This window comes from Euprymna scolopes, chromosome 7 (genome assembly GCF_053919585.1).
Source record: "Euprymna scolopes isolate OS-2025 chromosome 7, ASM5391958v1, whole genome shotgun sequence".
Lineage (NCBI taxonomy): Eukaryota > Metazoa > Mollusca > Cephalopoda > Sepiida > Sepiolidae > Euprymna > Euprymna scolopes.
This window is the reverse complement of record NC_136488.1, coordinates 109,940,874-109,953,594: the sequence shown is the minus strand read 5'-3', so window position 1 is coordinate 109,953,594 and position 12,721 is coordinate 109,940,874. Positions and strand designations below refer to the sequence as shown.

Below are 12,721 nucleotides of genomic sequence, written 5' to 3'. Positions count from 1 at the left end.
CAAATTTATCTGACATAAGTCCGGTATAAACAGACAAAAGTTTATAGAAACTATAAGTAATTGTAAGAAAGAATTAGGGATAGCTAAGAGATAATATACTGAAACCACCAGAAAATAACTCCAAAGTGCAGAAATTAGGAACCTGTAATTTCTGGAAAATCTGCAAGTGTAGTAAATATCGAACAATTATGAGGCTGTTTGCACGGTAACCAAAAAGGCTAACATGCTTGCCAGTTGGTTTGCCTCAAATTCTACATTGGACCCAGCAAACCACTCCCTCCCAGATTTTCCTTTGCGGACAGAAACCACACTAGATGATCTGAAAATCACCCCTACTCAAGTGCGTGATATCATAAAAAACCTAGACACCTCAAAAGCATGTGGACCTGATCTCATTCCGGCTCTGCTATTAAAAAAATATATTGTTGCTCCAGTCTTCTCCAAACTTTACAACAACAAATGCCTTAATGAATCTTTCTTGACTGCTGGAAAGCTGCTTGTGTGGTACCAGTTTACAAGAATTCTGGTGAAAGAACCGACCATTAAATTATCGCCCCATTAGCCTCCTTCTTTTCAACAAAATATTTGAGTCCATAATTAACCAAGCTCTAGTCCATCACCTTAAAGTTGCTAAATTTCTGATCGACCAACAATATGGATTTAGGCAAGCCCATTCTACAGCAGATATCCTAACTGTAATCTCTGAATGTATTTACTATACACTGGACAAAGCAGGGGAAGGTAGGTATATCTAAGGCTTTTGACAAGGTATGGCATGATGGTCTTCTCAGGAAAATCAGATCAAATGGTATCACTGGAGAAGAATTCAGGTTGTCCTCAATGGTCGTACATCTAAACGATATAAATGTGGGTGTACCTTAGGGGCCGATCTTGGACCTTTATTATTCCTAATATTCATAACTGACCTCCCTAATAAAATTGTCTCAGAGATGGGTATGATGACACCACGCTCTATAACAGGTACGAGGGGAAAACGAATTAACACATATCTAAAGCAATGGCAGATTGATTGATTGATTGATTGATTGGTTTTATGGCATATCAACCTATGTGGTCATTTAATGCCAGAGTCTTTTATATACATTCATAGTTATAGGTTTTATGTATGTATCTGGTGTTCAGTTTCTATGTTTATTATATAGTTAGATAAGGTATTTTTTTTTTTTTTAATTTTGTTGAGTAACCCTGTTATCTTCAGATATTTGAGAAGAGTAGTTGGGTCTACATGAGTGAATATGTCTTTTACAGTTTTTTCGTTATATAGATTCAGTCGGTTTGTTTTCAAGTCTTCGCATCTTGTTAGTATGTGATTTACTGTGTATGGTTCCTGGCAGGGTGTGCAAAGTGGAGCTTCTTTTTTGAGTAGGTAGGAGTGTGTTATAGAGGTATGACCTATTCGGAGTCTTGTTATTATAACTTCCTCCTTTCTGGTCATTCTTTTGTTTGGTTTCTGTTTTCCTATGGTTTCCTGGATTTGGTATAGCTTGTTTCTAGTGCAGGAGTTCCACGACTCTTGCCATGTGTTTCTAATATATTTGTTAATGATTTGTTTTACATCGGTATGAGGGATCTTATTGGTTATGGTTAAATTTAGTGCTGCTTTTGCTGCTTTGTCAGCTCTATCGTTACCCTTTATGTTGATATGACTGGGTATCCAACAAAAGAGAATGTTTTTATCGTTAGGAATATCATCAAATCTATTTAGGGTTTTGGTGATTATTGGGTTTGTTGGTTTCCTGTTTTCCAGTGTTTCGAGTACTGATTTGGCATCTGAGCAGATAATGAATTTTTTATCTTTAGAAGATTCTATAAGATCGAGTGCCATACCAATGGCTGATACTTCAGCACTGTAGATCAATGCTTTGTCTGGTAATCTTTTGATTAGGATTGTTTTATTGTGTATGGCTACATATTCAACATTATCTCCATCTTTTGAAACGTCTGTATAAATGGTTGAGCATTTGGAATACTTATCTTTAATTATTTGGAATTTTTCTTGATAGATGATTGGATTGGTTTTTATTTTAGGGTATTTAATTAGGTCTCATATTATTTTTGGTTGTTTTGTCAGCCAGGGGGGGATATTTAGGTTTTACAGATTCATGTATTGTTGCAATATCTATCTGGGCTTTATTTATGGATTCTTCCATATGTAGGCTAAATGATTTTATAGAATTTTCTTTTCTATGAAAGAGGGTTTTGTATTGGGTGTGGAAGACACATTTGTAGGCAGGATTAGTTGGACATGAAGCCAATTTTGTATAATATTGTAGTCCTAGTTTTTCTCTTCTAAGTGATAATGAGGGTTCATCTGCTTCTACATATAAACTTTCCACTGGGGAGGTGGGGAAGGCTCCTAGAGCCAATCTTAGTCCTTGGTGATGTATTGTGTCTAATTCCTTTATGTAGGACTTTCTTGCGAATCCATAGATATAGCATCCATAATCCAACTTGGATCTGACAAGGGATCTGTATAATTTAATTATTGAGTCTTTGTCTGCACCCCAGTCTGTATGAGCTACTACTTTTAAGAGTTGGATGGCTTTGTTGCATTTTTGTTTGAGGTATTTAATATGGGGAATGAATGTTAGCTTTTTATCGAAGATGATGCCCAGATACTTATACTGATCGATTTATAATTTCATTATCCAGTTTCAGTATTGGGTCATGGTGCATTTTCCGGGTCTGGCAGAAAGGAATGGATTTTGTTTTTTCTTTTGAAAATTTAAAACCATTTTTGTTGTCCATTCATTTATTTTGTTTAGACATAGTTGTAAATGGCATTCTATTCTTGTAATATATTTTGATCTATAACAGATCAGGAAGTCTTAGAGAGCACATTCTGTTCCTACATTTATATTTTTGACGACGTTATTTTAATGCTAAAAAGTGTAACAGACAGGATGCTTCCTTGTGGTTTCTTGTTTTTTACTGATGGATAGAGTATCACCTAATCGTACATTAAATTTTCTATTATTAATAAAATTTGTGATGAAAATGGGCATTCTGCCTTTTAATCTAAGCTCTTGTAGATCTTTTATAATGCCATGCCTCCATGCAGAGTCGTATGCTTTTTCAATATCGAAAAAGACTGCTGTAAGATGTTCTTTCTTGATAAAGGCTTCTCTGATGAAGGTTTCTAGCCGGATCAGGTGGTCCATGGGGCTTCTTTCATTCCTGAATCCTGACTGATAATCTGTAATCAGATTATTTGTCTCAAGGTACGATATTAATCTGCTATTAATCATTCTTTCCATTATTTTGGAAATACAGCTAGTGAGTGCTATAGGTCAGTAATTCATGGGGTTTGTAGAATCCTTTGATGATTTAGGTATAGGGATTACTATGGCCTGCCTCCATATTTCAGGGACATTGCCACTTTCCCAAATATCATTGAATATTTGTAGTAGGTAATCTGTAGATGTATCAGGAAGTTGTTTTATAAATTGATAATGGATTTGATCAGGGTCAACAGCTGAGTCATGAGATTTGCCTAGGGATACTTTCAATTAATTTTTAGAGAATGGCTGGTTGTATTTTTCTGTATTATTTGTTTGAAACTGGAGTTTTTCCTTTTCTGCTTTTTCCTTAATAATTTGGAATTTTTTGTTAGAGTTTTTGGAGGAGGAGTTTTTTGCAAAACAATTTACCATTTCTTTCTTGCTAGTAATTTTTTGGTTATTATAGATCAGGTGTTTAGTAGGGTTGCTGTTACTTTTCCCTGAAATTTTACAGATCATGTCCCAGACCTTTTTACTTTTTGTATTTGTATTTATTTTTGATACATAGTTTCTCCTATGATGTTTGCTTTGATTCTTTAATGGTTTTGCGAGCTTTAGCTCTACTGTTTTTATATTCATCGAGATTTTCTTTAGTTGGTTCTTTTTCGAATTTCCTTAGCATAGCTTGACGAGTTCTGATGGCTACTTTGCATTTTTCGTCAAACCAAGGTTTATTATGTTTTGGGGTGGTAGAGCTTTTTGGAATGCATCCCTCCGCAATATTATACAATGTATTAGTAAAATGTGTGATATTATTTTGGTTTGGGTTATTATCCGATGTTAATTTAGTCCAGCATAAATTTTGGAATTTTTTCCAATCAGCCTTCTGTAAGTTCCATTGGGGTATTTTGTTTTCTGGCATTGGATCATTGTTTTCAAGTGTAATGGGAAAGTGGTCACTTCCATATGGCTCTTCTAGTACATTCCATTTGTAATCCAAGGCAAGTGTTAGATCACACAATGTTAAATCAATTGATGTGAATATACCAATTCCTGGGTGTAAATAACTGTGTTTTATCATTAAAGAGGTATAGATTTTCGTTATTACATTTTCTATAATTTTTCCCCTTTTGCTTGTTTTTTCACTTCCCCATATCTCATTATGGCTGTTTAAGTCTCCCATAATGATTTTGGAAGTTGCTATATTAATTTGCTCAGATCTGTTTCTGAGATGCTTTCATTGGGGGGGGGTATGTATAGTGAGCAAATGTTGATAGTTTTGTGGAGTGTTACTTTTATTGCAGTAGCCTGTAGTTTAGTATTAAGTTGTGTTTGACTTTGGGGTATGTCATTTCTAATAAGGATTGATGTACCTCCACAGGCTATGAGTCCAGTATTGTGTATATAGTTATACTGATTGTAATTTTTAATTTTTATATTGTCATCAGATTTCATAAAGGTTTCTTGGAGACAGACTACTACTGGAAGAGAGTTATTGAGTAGAATAGTGAGCCCATTTAGGTTTGCCTTTAGACCATAACAATTCCACTGGATTATATTATTTGTTTCATTTCTATCCGGTATGATTCTGTGTCAGGTTTTGTATTTTAGTTTGTTATTTGGGGGTTTTGGGTTTAGTTATCTTTATGTTTGCCTTAGGTCCTCGGCAGTCCCATTGAATGATAGTTTGAGTTTTTTTTTTTTTTTTTTTTTTTTTTTTTATTGTAGTCTGTTATTTGTCTGGGGGTGTTTTGTCTTCTACCTCCATCTCCATTTTTCCTATTTTGTTTCCTCCTCTTGAGGTTGATTGGGATCTAAATCTTGGTTTGTTAATTGTTTTTTTCTTTAGTTTTTGTTTTATTGGGTGATGGCGTTGTTTCATTTGGTTTGTTTGTAAGGGTTGTTTTCATTTGGTGAGTTTTTTCTTTTTCTTTGTTTGATTTGAGTTTTTTGGTTTGTTGGTTGCTTTTTTGTGTTGTACTCTCTTTTGTAGACTGATTATTTCCAGAGTTCAGGATTAGTGTTTTAATTTCTTTCATTAGGTCTTTCATCTCTTTTATCAATCGAGATAGTTCTTCAGTTTTATTTCTGGAAAATTTTTTGTATATCTTTGAGAACTTTGATTTGTGTTTATTTTAGCATTCTTGGTTACTTCTGAATATCTTGCGTTCATAATTTTCCTGGCTTCCAAGAAGGTTATATTTTTGGTATACTTTATTGTTGTTATTTCTTGTTCTTTTAGCCATGTTTTGCATCCTTTGAAGTCAGCTGAATGGTTTTCACTACAGTTTGAGCATTTGGGGTCTTTTTTGCAGTCACTATGTTTTGAGTTTTCACCACATCTTACACAGATTGGTGATTTGGTGCATTTGGATTGGTGATGTCCAAATTGTTGACAATTGTAGCACCTTAGAGGGTTTGGGATGTATTTTTCAACGTTCATGTTTAGGTATCCAATTTTAATCTCACTTTGAGAGATTTGTGGAGTCAAAGGAGAGTATATATGTATTTGTCAATATAGTTTCTCCATTTCGTTTTATTCTTATTCTTTTTACATCTGTAACACTTTGGGATGATAGATTAGATAAAATTTCCTCAGTCGAGCAATTTCACTGCATCGAATGACTTCTTTTGAGGAGTTTAGGTATGGGTGGGGATAAGTTTTAATTTTGATATTGTTAAAGGTTTGCCATTTGGGAATTTCTTTAGCTTGTGTTTTTTGTTTCAATTCGATAAGTATGGTGTTATTTTGCAGTTGTTTTATCATTTTGGGTTTTATTTTTTGAGAGAAAATTTTTTCCATTGTAAAAGGTGAAATTTTATTTATTTCATATTTTTCAAATGTTTCCATTACTAAAAATATTGAGTTTTCTTTGAGCATTTCTGTTCATCCTCTGAACTTGAAATGTCGGAAACATCTGAAAAGCTTCTTTTTTTGGGGGTAATAAAAGCCATAATCAAAATAAGATTGCTTTTTCATCATCTTTGCTCCCCACCCACCTCGGAGCCCTATATGAGAAGTGCCTGGGGGGAAACCCATTCGCCCAGGCTCAACAAGGATACAAAGATGATATACTCGATTTACGTGATATCATTCATGAGCACCGGTTTTCCTTTGATGTTACTCTGGGATACATAGTAATTTAAAGGGTTTGCAGCCATGTCATCGACTTTTCACTTCGTCAATTGACCCTCAGCCACCGCTTTCCACCATATATTAGGAAATAGTTATTTGTGGGGAAGGGATAGGCATATTGTGTTAATGATATGTTTATGGGGTGGGCATTATATGGTGGGGCTTGACATGACCAGCCGATTGATCGTATCGGGCCCCTCCGACTGCCCGTCTAGCCCAGTAAGGGCCAAAGTGGTGTGTTGGGAAGTGGGGGTACTAAAACCTGACCTCCCAGTCTCTCAACCACCAGGATCCCGTCCTAAAGGTGTTACGGGTCGCTACCTACGGCCCACAGGTAGCCCCATTGAGGGACCTACTCTCTGCAGGGGAGGTAGTTGGCATATTCTGATGCCCTGCTGACAGGGTCAAGTGGAATCTGATCAGATTTTGAAGAATAATTTTTTAATAGAATGTATTTTTTTTTTTTCTATTTAACCCATAGTTGAGACCCTAACAGGTACTACCACTCTGGGTCAGAGTGGACCTGGGAGCGATGGCAATTAAAGGGTGGCTCCACGTTCCCCAAAGCCCGCAAACTGAGGCCTCACCATCAGATATAGTTTAAGGTCATATCCAGGACAGGGAAGTAGGGAAGGAAAAAGAAAGGAGGGGGGAAGGGGCTGTTGATTTTGTTTTGTTTTTGGAGAACATAATCAAGTTTTATAAAAGAGAATAGAAAACAAAAACAGAAATCGATATAGGTGCATTTCATCTCAGAAAGCCAATAGGCAGCCTGATCTGGTAGCACCAGAGCAATGGCAGACACACTAGAGGAAGACTTTTAATCTGTAGTGGAATGGGGGACAATATGGATGTTCACATTCAATGCTGCAAAGACCAAGTTTGTTTCCTTCAATAATTACAGGAAACATTCTCAACCACCAATAGCTATGGCTAAAAATACATTACCTGAAAGTACTTCTTTCAAACTCCTTGGCTAACGTTCACAAGGAACAGGAGTTGGAACAGATACATCGAGTGCATTGTCAAGGCTGCTGCGATGAAGGCAGGCTCTCTCTACTGTGCTAAAAAGTTACTTATGCCTGAAAGTATCCTGTACCTCTACAAAACCACCATTCACCCAGGTCACATTTTGGCTGGCGCATCTGGACAGGGCTCAAAAGAGTTGCCAACCTGATAGGTCCTGAACTGTCATCTAAGCTTCAACCTTTGTCCCATCACCGAAATGTTACATCCCTTTGCCCGTTTTACAAGTATTTTAATGGTGGGTGCTCCAACAAACTACAAGCGCTTGTACTCCCTCAACGTAAATACCCCCAACAAACCAGACAAGCAGCAAAGTCCCACCCCTACACAGTTGAGATCCCTAGATGTAAGAAAGTCTTCTACTCTAATAGTTTCTTCCCCAGAACCGCTAGACTTTGGAATTCCCTTCTGGGTTCCTGCTTCACCAACTGTACTGACTTGCAAAAATTTCAAGTGTAATATGAACAGATACATTGCTGCTCAATTCCCTACATAGTATCCCTGCAACTTATGTTCCTGATAGTAAAGTGACACTGTGCCTTGTTTAGGGTGAAAATGTAATAAAAAACTTTTTTAAATAAATGCATCAAATCTGCATATTTGCCACATTTCTAACAAATATTTTCATTTAATTTTTTTTTGTATCCCATGAATTTCCATCCACAAAAATACTGGTAGCCCTATTGGAAGTGGGTAAGTCTTATCCCTCTTAAGAGATATAGTTGGCAATTTCCACAGCCTTGGCCGACAAGATAATCAAAATAGTGCATATTCTCTTCGTTATTATGATCCAAAGTAATAAGATCATAAATAAAAGATGGTTTACCTACAAACAAAATCACATGCTTTTTAAGCTAATCAAGTTGGTCGCTCACTTTATAGACACTCCATATTATAAGTTTTTCATTTTTGTTTCCACTTACCTTTGACATCGATGTAGAAAGAGACACTCAAAGGATTACCAAGTGGTTGTGTACCGGTGCATGTGTACAAACCTTCATCTTCCTCCATTACAGGGTTTATGAATAATTCATTGTTCTGGGCACTTTGTCTAAATCTATTTGAGAGTCGACTGGTACCTGACTTTGTCCATTGGATGCTTGGCACGGGTCTGAAAAAAACAAAAAAATCAAAAGGTAAGGATAAGTTTGGAGAGAGGGAGTTAGTTGATTTCAAAATCAGCTAATGATACATCAACAGAGCTTGAAAAAGGGTTGGCTCATTTTCAGCTCTTAATATCAAATATAAGTCCATGTAGAGTATTGACATAAAAAAAAAAAACTAGATTTTCAATAATTTAAGAAAATAGTTTATCAAAACGCAATACAAACCATTTTTTTTTATTTTAAGAAGTGCATATTTTGGGGCAATTTTGACCCAAATTTTCAGCACATTTTGAAGGTGGTGAGAGTAACAATTGATACATCAATTTTCCTAAGTTATTTTCTATCAAGAAAAGTGTTTTAGAAACAAGGATTTTCCAGACTTTTTGATTAGACAATCTTTAAAATTGCTAAACAATTAAGTTAGAAAAAAAAAATGGTATCCACGTAAAATCATTAAATAATGAGAAATGTTTTGAATAGTTGAAGTTTATGAAGAAGAATTATCACAAGGAAGATTAAAGTAGTTTTAAATATGTTTTGAACAGTTCAAGAAAAGAAAGAGAATATGAATGGTGAGGGCTTAATTCAAGAAAATTCTTTAATGCTGTCAATATCCAGACAACTTATGCACAGGTGGGTATACAAATGCAGGAATCATGGAACAATCTTAAAGTTGAACACTTTAACACCCCTAACAGAGGAGTGTGTCAGACTTGAAAATTTTCTTTGTCATATCCAAATGTTCATATTGAATGAGAATAAAACAAATATAGTTGAATTGTAGTAAGGATTGTGAATGATATTGGGTGACATTTTGGCGGGGTCAACCCCTATAACAGGCAACTTTGGCCTACTGAAACTTTATCTTTTGTTCTTCCTGTTGCCAACATTAACAAAAGGAAAAATAAAAATGCTCATGACAAATCAAACTTCTTACACAGGAAAAAAAACAAAAAAAAAAAACAACAATAACAAAAGTTTACTTACTTGCCACCAAAGATGCACTGCATTCTAAACTGTTTCAGATATAGAGCCACAGTATTATTTGGTGTGTGGTACATTAAAGTAGTAGACTTTGACGTGACTTTGAAAAGAAAAAAAAGATGATTCATATCGGGAAATAACATAAAGTGTTATTAATTCATGGTCTACCTATTAAATAGCAATCCTAAAAACACCACCTATGGAATTGTTAATAAAATTAACTTTTGATTGAATTTCAATCCAACTATAATGAATACCAGTTGATGTTTGACTTGTCCAACATGTTTCAGTCAAGGATAAAATTTTATTTTTATTTTATCGCTGTTATGAGATTACCTAGATACGATGTGCAAAATTGTCAATAACAGACACATTCTTCTCTTGCCCTGATTTTACCTGCGGTTTCCTTCTTCAGTTCAGGAATTAAATGGGGATTGTTTTGATAATCTCACAGAAAAAAAAACTCTGGAGGTTAAAATCCAGTGAGTATGAAACCCATTCAAGATTACACCTCCCACTGATGAGATAATTATGAAAGTGTCTCTGCATATCACTGAATAGCAATAAAACAGACTTATGGACATTCATGATTGACACTTATGGGACAAGTCAGGATAGACTGAAGTTTATTTGTACCAAATATGGTTGGATTGTAGAAAGGATTGTGAATTTAATTTATAAGTCAATGAGTGACATTTCTTTTTGTTGGAGATGAGAGGGGGAGGGGTTACCCTGTCAGTATAAAGACACAATCTCAAGATTCTTATGAAAAGTTTAGATTTTCTAGCCCATTTTTTTGTTATTATTCTAATTTAAATGTGATAAAATTATTTTATATATGTTTCTTGTATGAAATGAAACAATAAGAAATAAATAGTGTAAAATTATGGTGACAAAATGTTAAACATCTTTAAAGATGTTTAAACGAGAAACATAAAATGTCACCATTTTATTAATATCACTAAGACAGTCTAATTTGTAACAGAAAACAACTGAGGCAAATTAAATTATATTCATGGAAGAAAACAAAATAAGCTAGTTAAAATAAGTTATGTCAAACAGATTGCTATTTGGGTCTGACTTTAAAAATCTGATATGATAACTTTATATGTCAGCTATATGTGTGCATTTCTATTTTTATAACACCAAAATGTTCTTGGGTATTTCGTCTTAAACATATTCAATCCTTAAAAAGGAAAATTACACAGAACATGAACAATATCAATGCAAAATGCATTTTACATCTGAATTATAAACGTTAAATGTGGATATTTCATAATATTTCTACTTTCTTTAATATGCCAAAACATTTATGTTGACAGTAATAAGATAATTAAGAAATCTAAATGTACATTAAAGAATTAAATAATATTAAAAATAGGTATCCCAAACTAACCTAATTTAGGATGCAAAAACTGGTAAATAAAGTTAAATTTCCTTTAACTTCAACTTGCGATATCTTGTTTATTTTTTTGGTTATTTTGATAAAGTTTTGATTTAAATAAAATTTAATCTTTTTGCTTTATAGATATATAATTCTTTTTCTTGTGTCGTTAATAGTTTTTTTCCAGGTTGCTCCAAGTTATGTCACTAACTTTGGTGAATGCCGCTTTATTTTTTACACAAAAAGAGTGTTGATATTTTTCAAATTTGGTGCGCGCAAAAATGGTCACTTATCAATATGGTGAGCTTAAAAAAGGGGTTTAAGTTGTTTTTCACAAAAAAATTCAACTTGAAAATTCAGTGAAAGAAATATGAAAGAAATTCAATTGAAAAATTTTTGAAAATGGCACCGTTTTGTAGGGAAATATCTCTTCTTTAATAATCTGTTGGTGTCCTATTACTACGCTCATAAATCAAGGTTCGCCACTAATAAAAGTAAGTGTACCTACACATCGAGATTTATAACTGAATCCCAAGTAACAAAAATCAACTGTCAGTATGAACAAGCCAATGAAAACGTAAACAAACAACTTGTTTCACTATAGTTCTTAGGCAAGTTTGTTTTTGTTTCTTTAAAAGTTATAGGAAGTTATTTTTAAAATTTAAGTTTAAAATAATATTTTTAGTGTGACAAGAGCGTCAATAAAAGAAATGAAAATTTACAATTTAAAAAATAATGTCAGTTGTTTATTTGCTATATCTTCTTTCAAACTTTCATATGTTCTTTGCTTATCTTCTTTTGGTTGGATAAACTTCAGCATTGTTAATAGGTATCCCAAACTAGCCTAGTTTAGGATGCGAAAACTGGTAAATAAAGTTACATTTCTAAATTAATTAAATTGTTGTGACTTGGCCGACTTGACAGTTGCACTGAAAGTATCTGAAAGGAGACCAGATGTGACATGTCAGGTGTTCCGGTTTGAATAAGCTGAGTTAGTGAGTTGGGTCCAAGATACCGAGAAAGACAGATGAGCTAAATGGGCCCTCGCACGAGAAAAGATGGAGAAAAGAACCCACAACCCAAGATTCACTCCAGTTCTGCTCTCAGAGATGCCTGAGGAGTGAATAAAATATATATTAAAAACACTCATTCATCTTGGATCCCTGTGTTGAAGCGTTTCCTTTAAATAGGTTCCGGCTCCCCTAAAGATGATTGGCAAATCCCCCAGAAGCAGCAGCAGACAAGTATGCCATCATGTTATATGTATTATATGTTGACACACACCTACGAACACTAGACGAGTCATGGACCATTAAGTAAATAGACTGAGTGATCTGAGGACAAAAGTCCATTAAATAAGCACAGTTAGAACGAGACAAAGTTATAAACGAGACAAAGTTATAAATGAGACAAAGTGCACACCATTTTGATGCAGAGATGCAATAAAGTGCAAAAAGTGTCTCTTACTAAATTTATTCCAAATTCATGAGTTAGTGTCAGCTAATGATAGTGAGTGAAAACTTCCTCTACTGTTTCTGAAATATTACTAAGAAAAATGAAAATAGCAATCCATTAAAGTATGTAATCGATTTCCTTAACTGAAAGTACAATTTGTTTTTTAAAGAACATACTCGAATGAAAAACGTTTATATTAAAACAGAATGAAATGTTGCTGTTGAATGCGCTATTACAAAACAATTGACAAGAGACAATATAGTAGATGTAAAGTTCACACGTTTATCTATTATTGTTGTGATGAGACAAAATAATGTAGAAATGTATGAAAACGATTCTTAGGAGATACCAATCTAAAATGATTGATTTAAATAGCAATACACATGAA

The 12,721-nt window shown here is 34.2% G+C and overlaps 1 protein-coding gene across 5 annotated transcripts in view; it reads right to left on the bottom strand.

Moving 5' to 3' along the window:
• Positions 1 to 12,721, bottom strand: part of LOC145279884 (neurofascin-like) — an 825,765-nt gene that overhangs the window by 282,304 nt on the left and 530,740 nt on the right. For all 5 annotated transcript variants that reach the window (XM_080131346.1, XM_080131349.1, XM_080131345.1 and 2 more), the window contains 2 exons: positions 9,498 to 9,594; positions 8,328 to 8,515 (listed from right to left, as the gene is read on the bottom strand). In XM_080131346.1, coding sequence (XP_079987472.1) covers positions 8,328 to 8,515; positions 9,498 to 9,594 — 285 coding nt within the window. The remainder of the gene's footprint in view (positions 1 to 8,327; positions 8,516 to 9,497; positions 9,595 to 12,721) is intronic.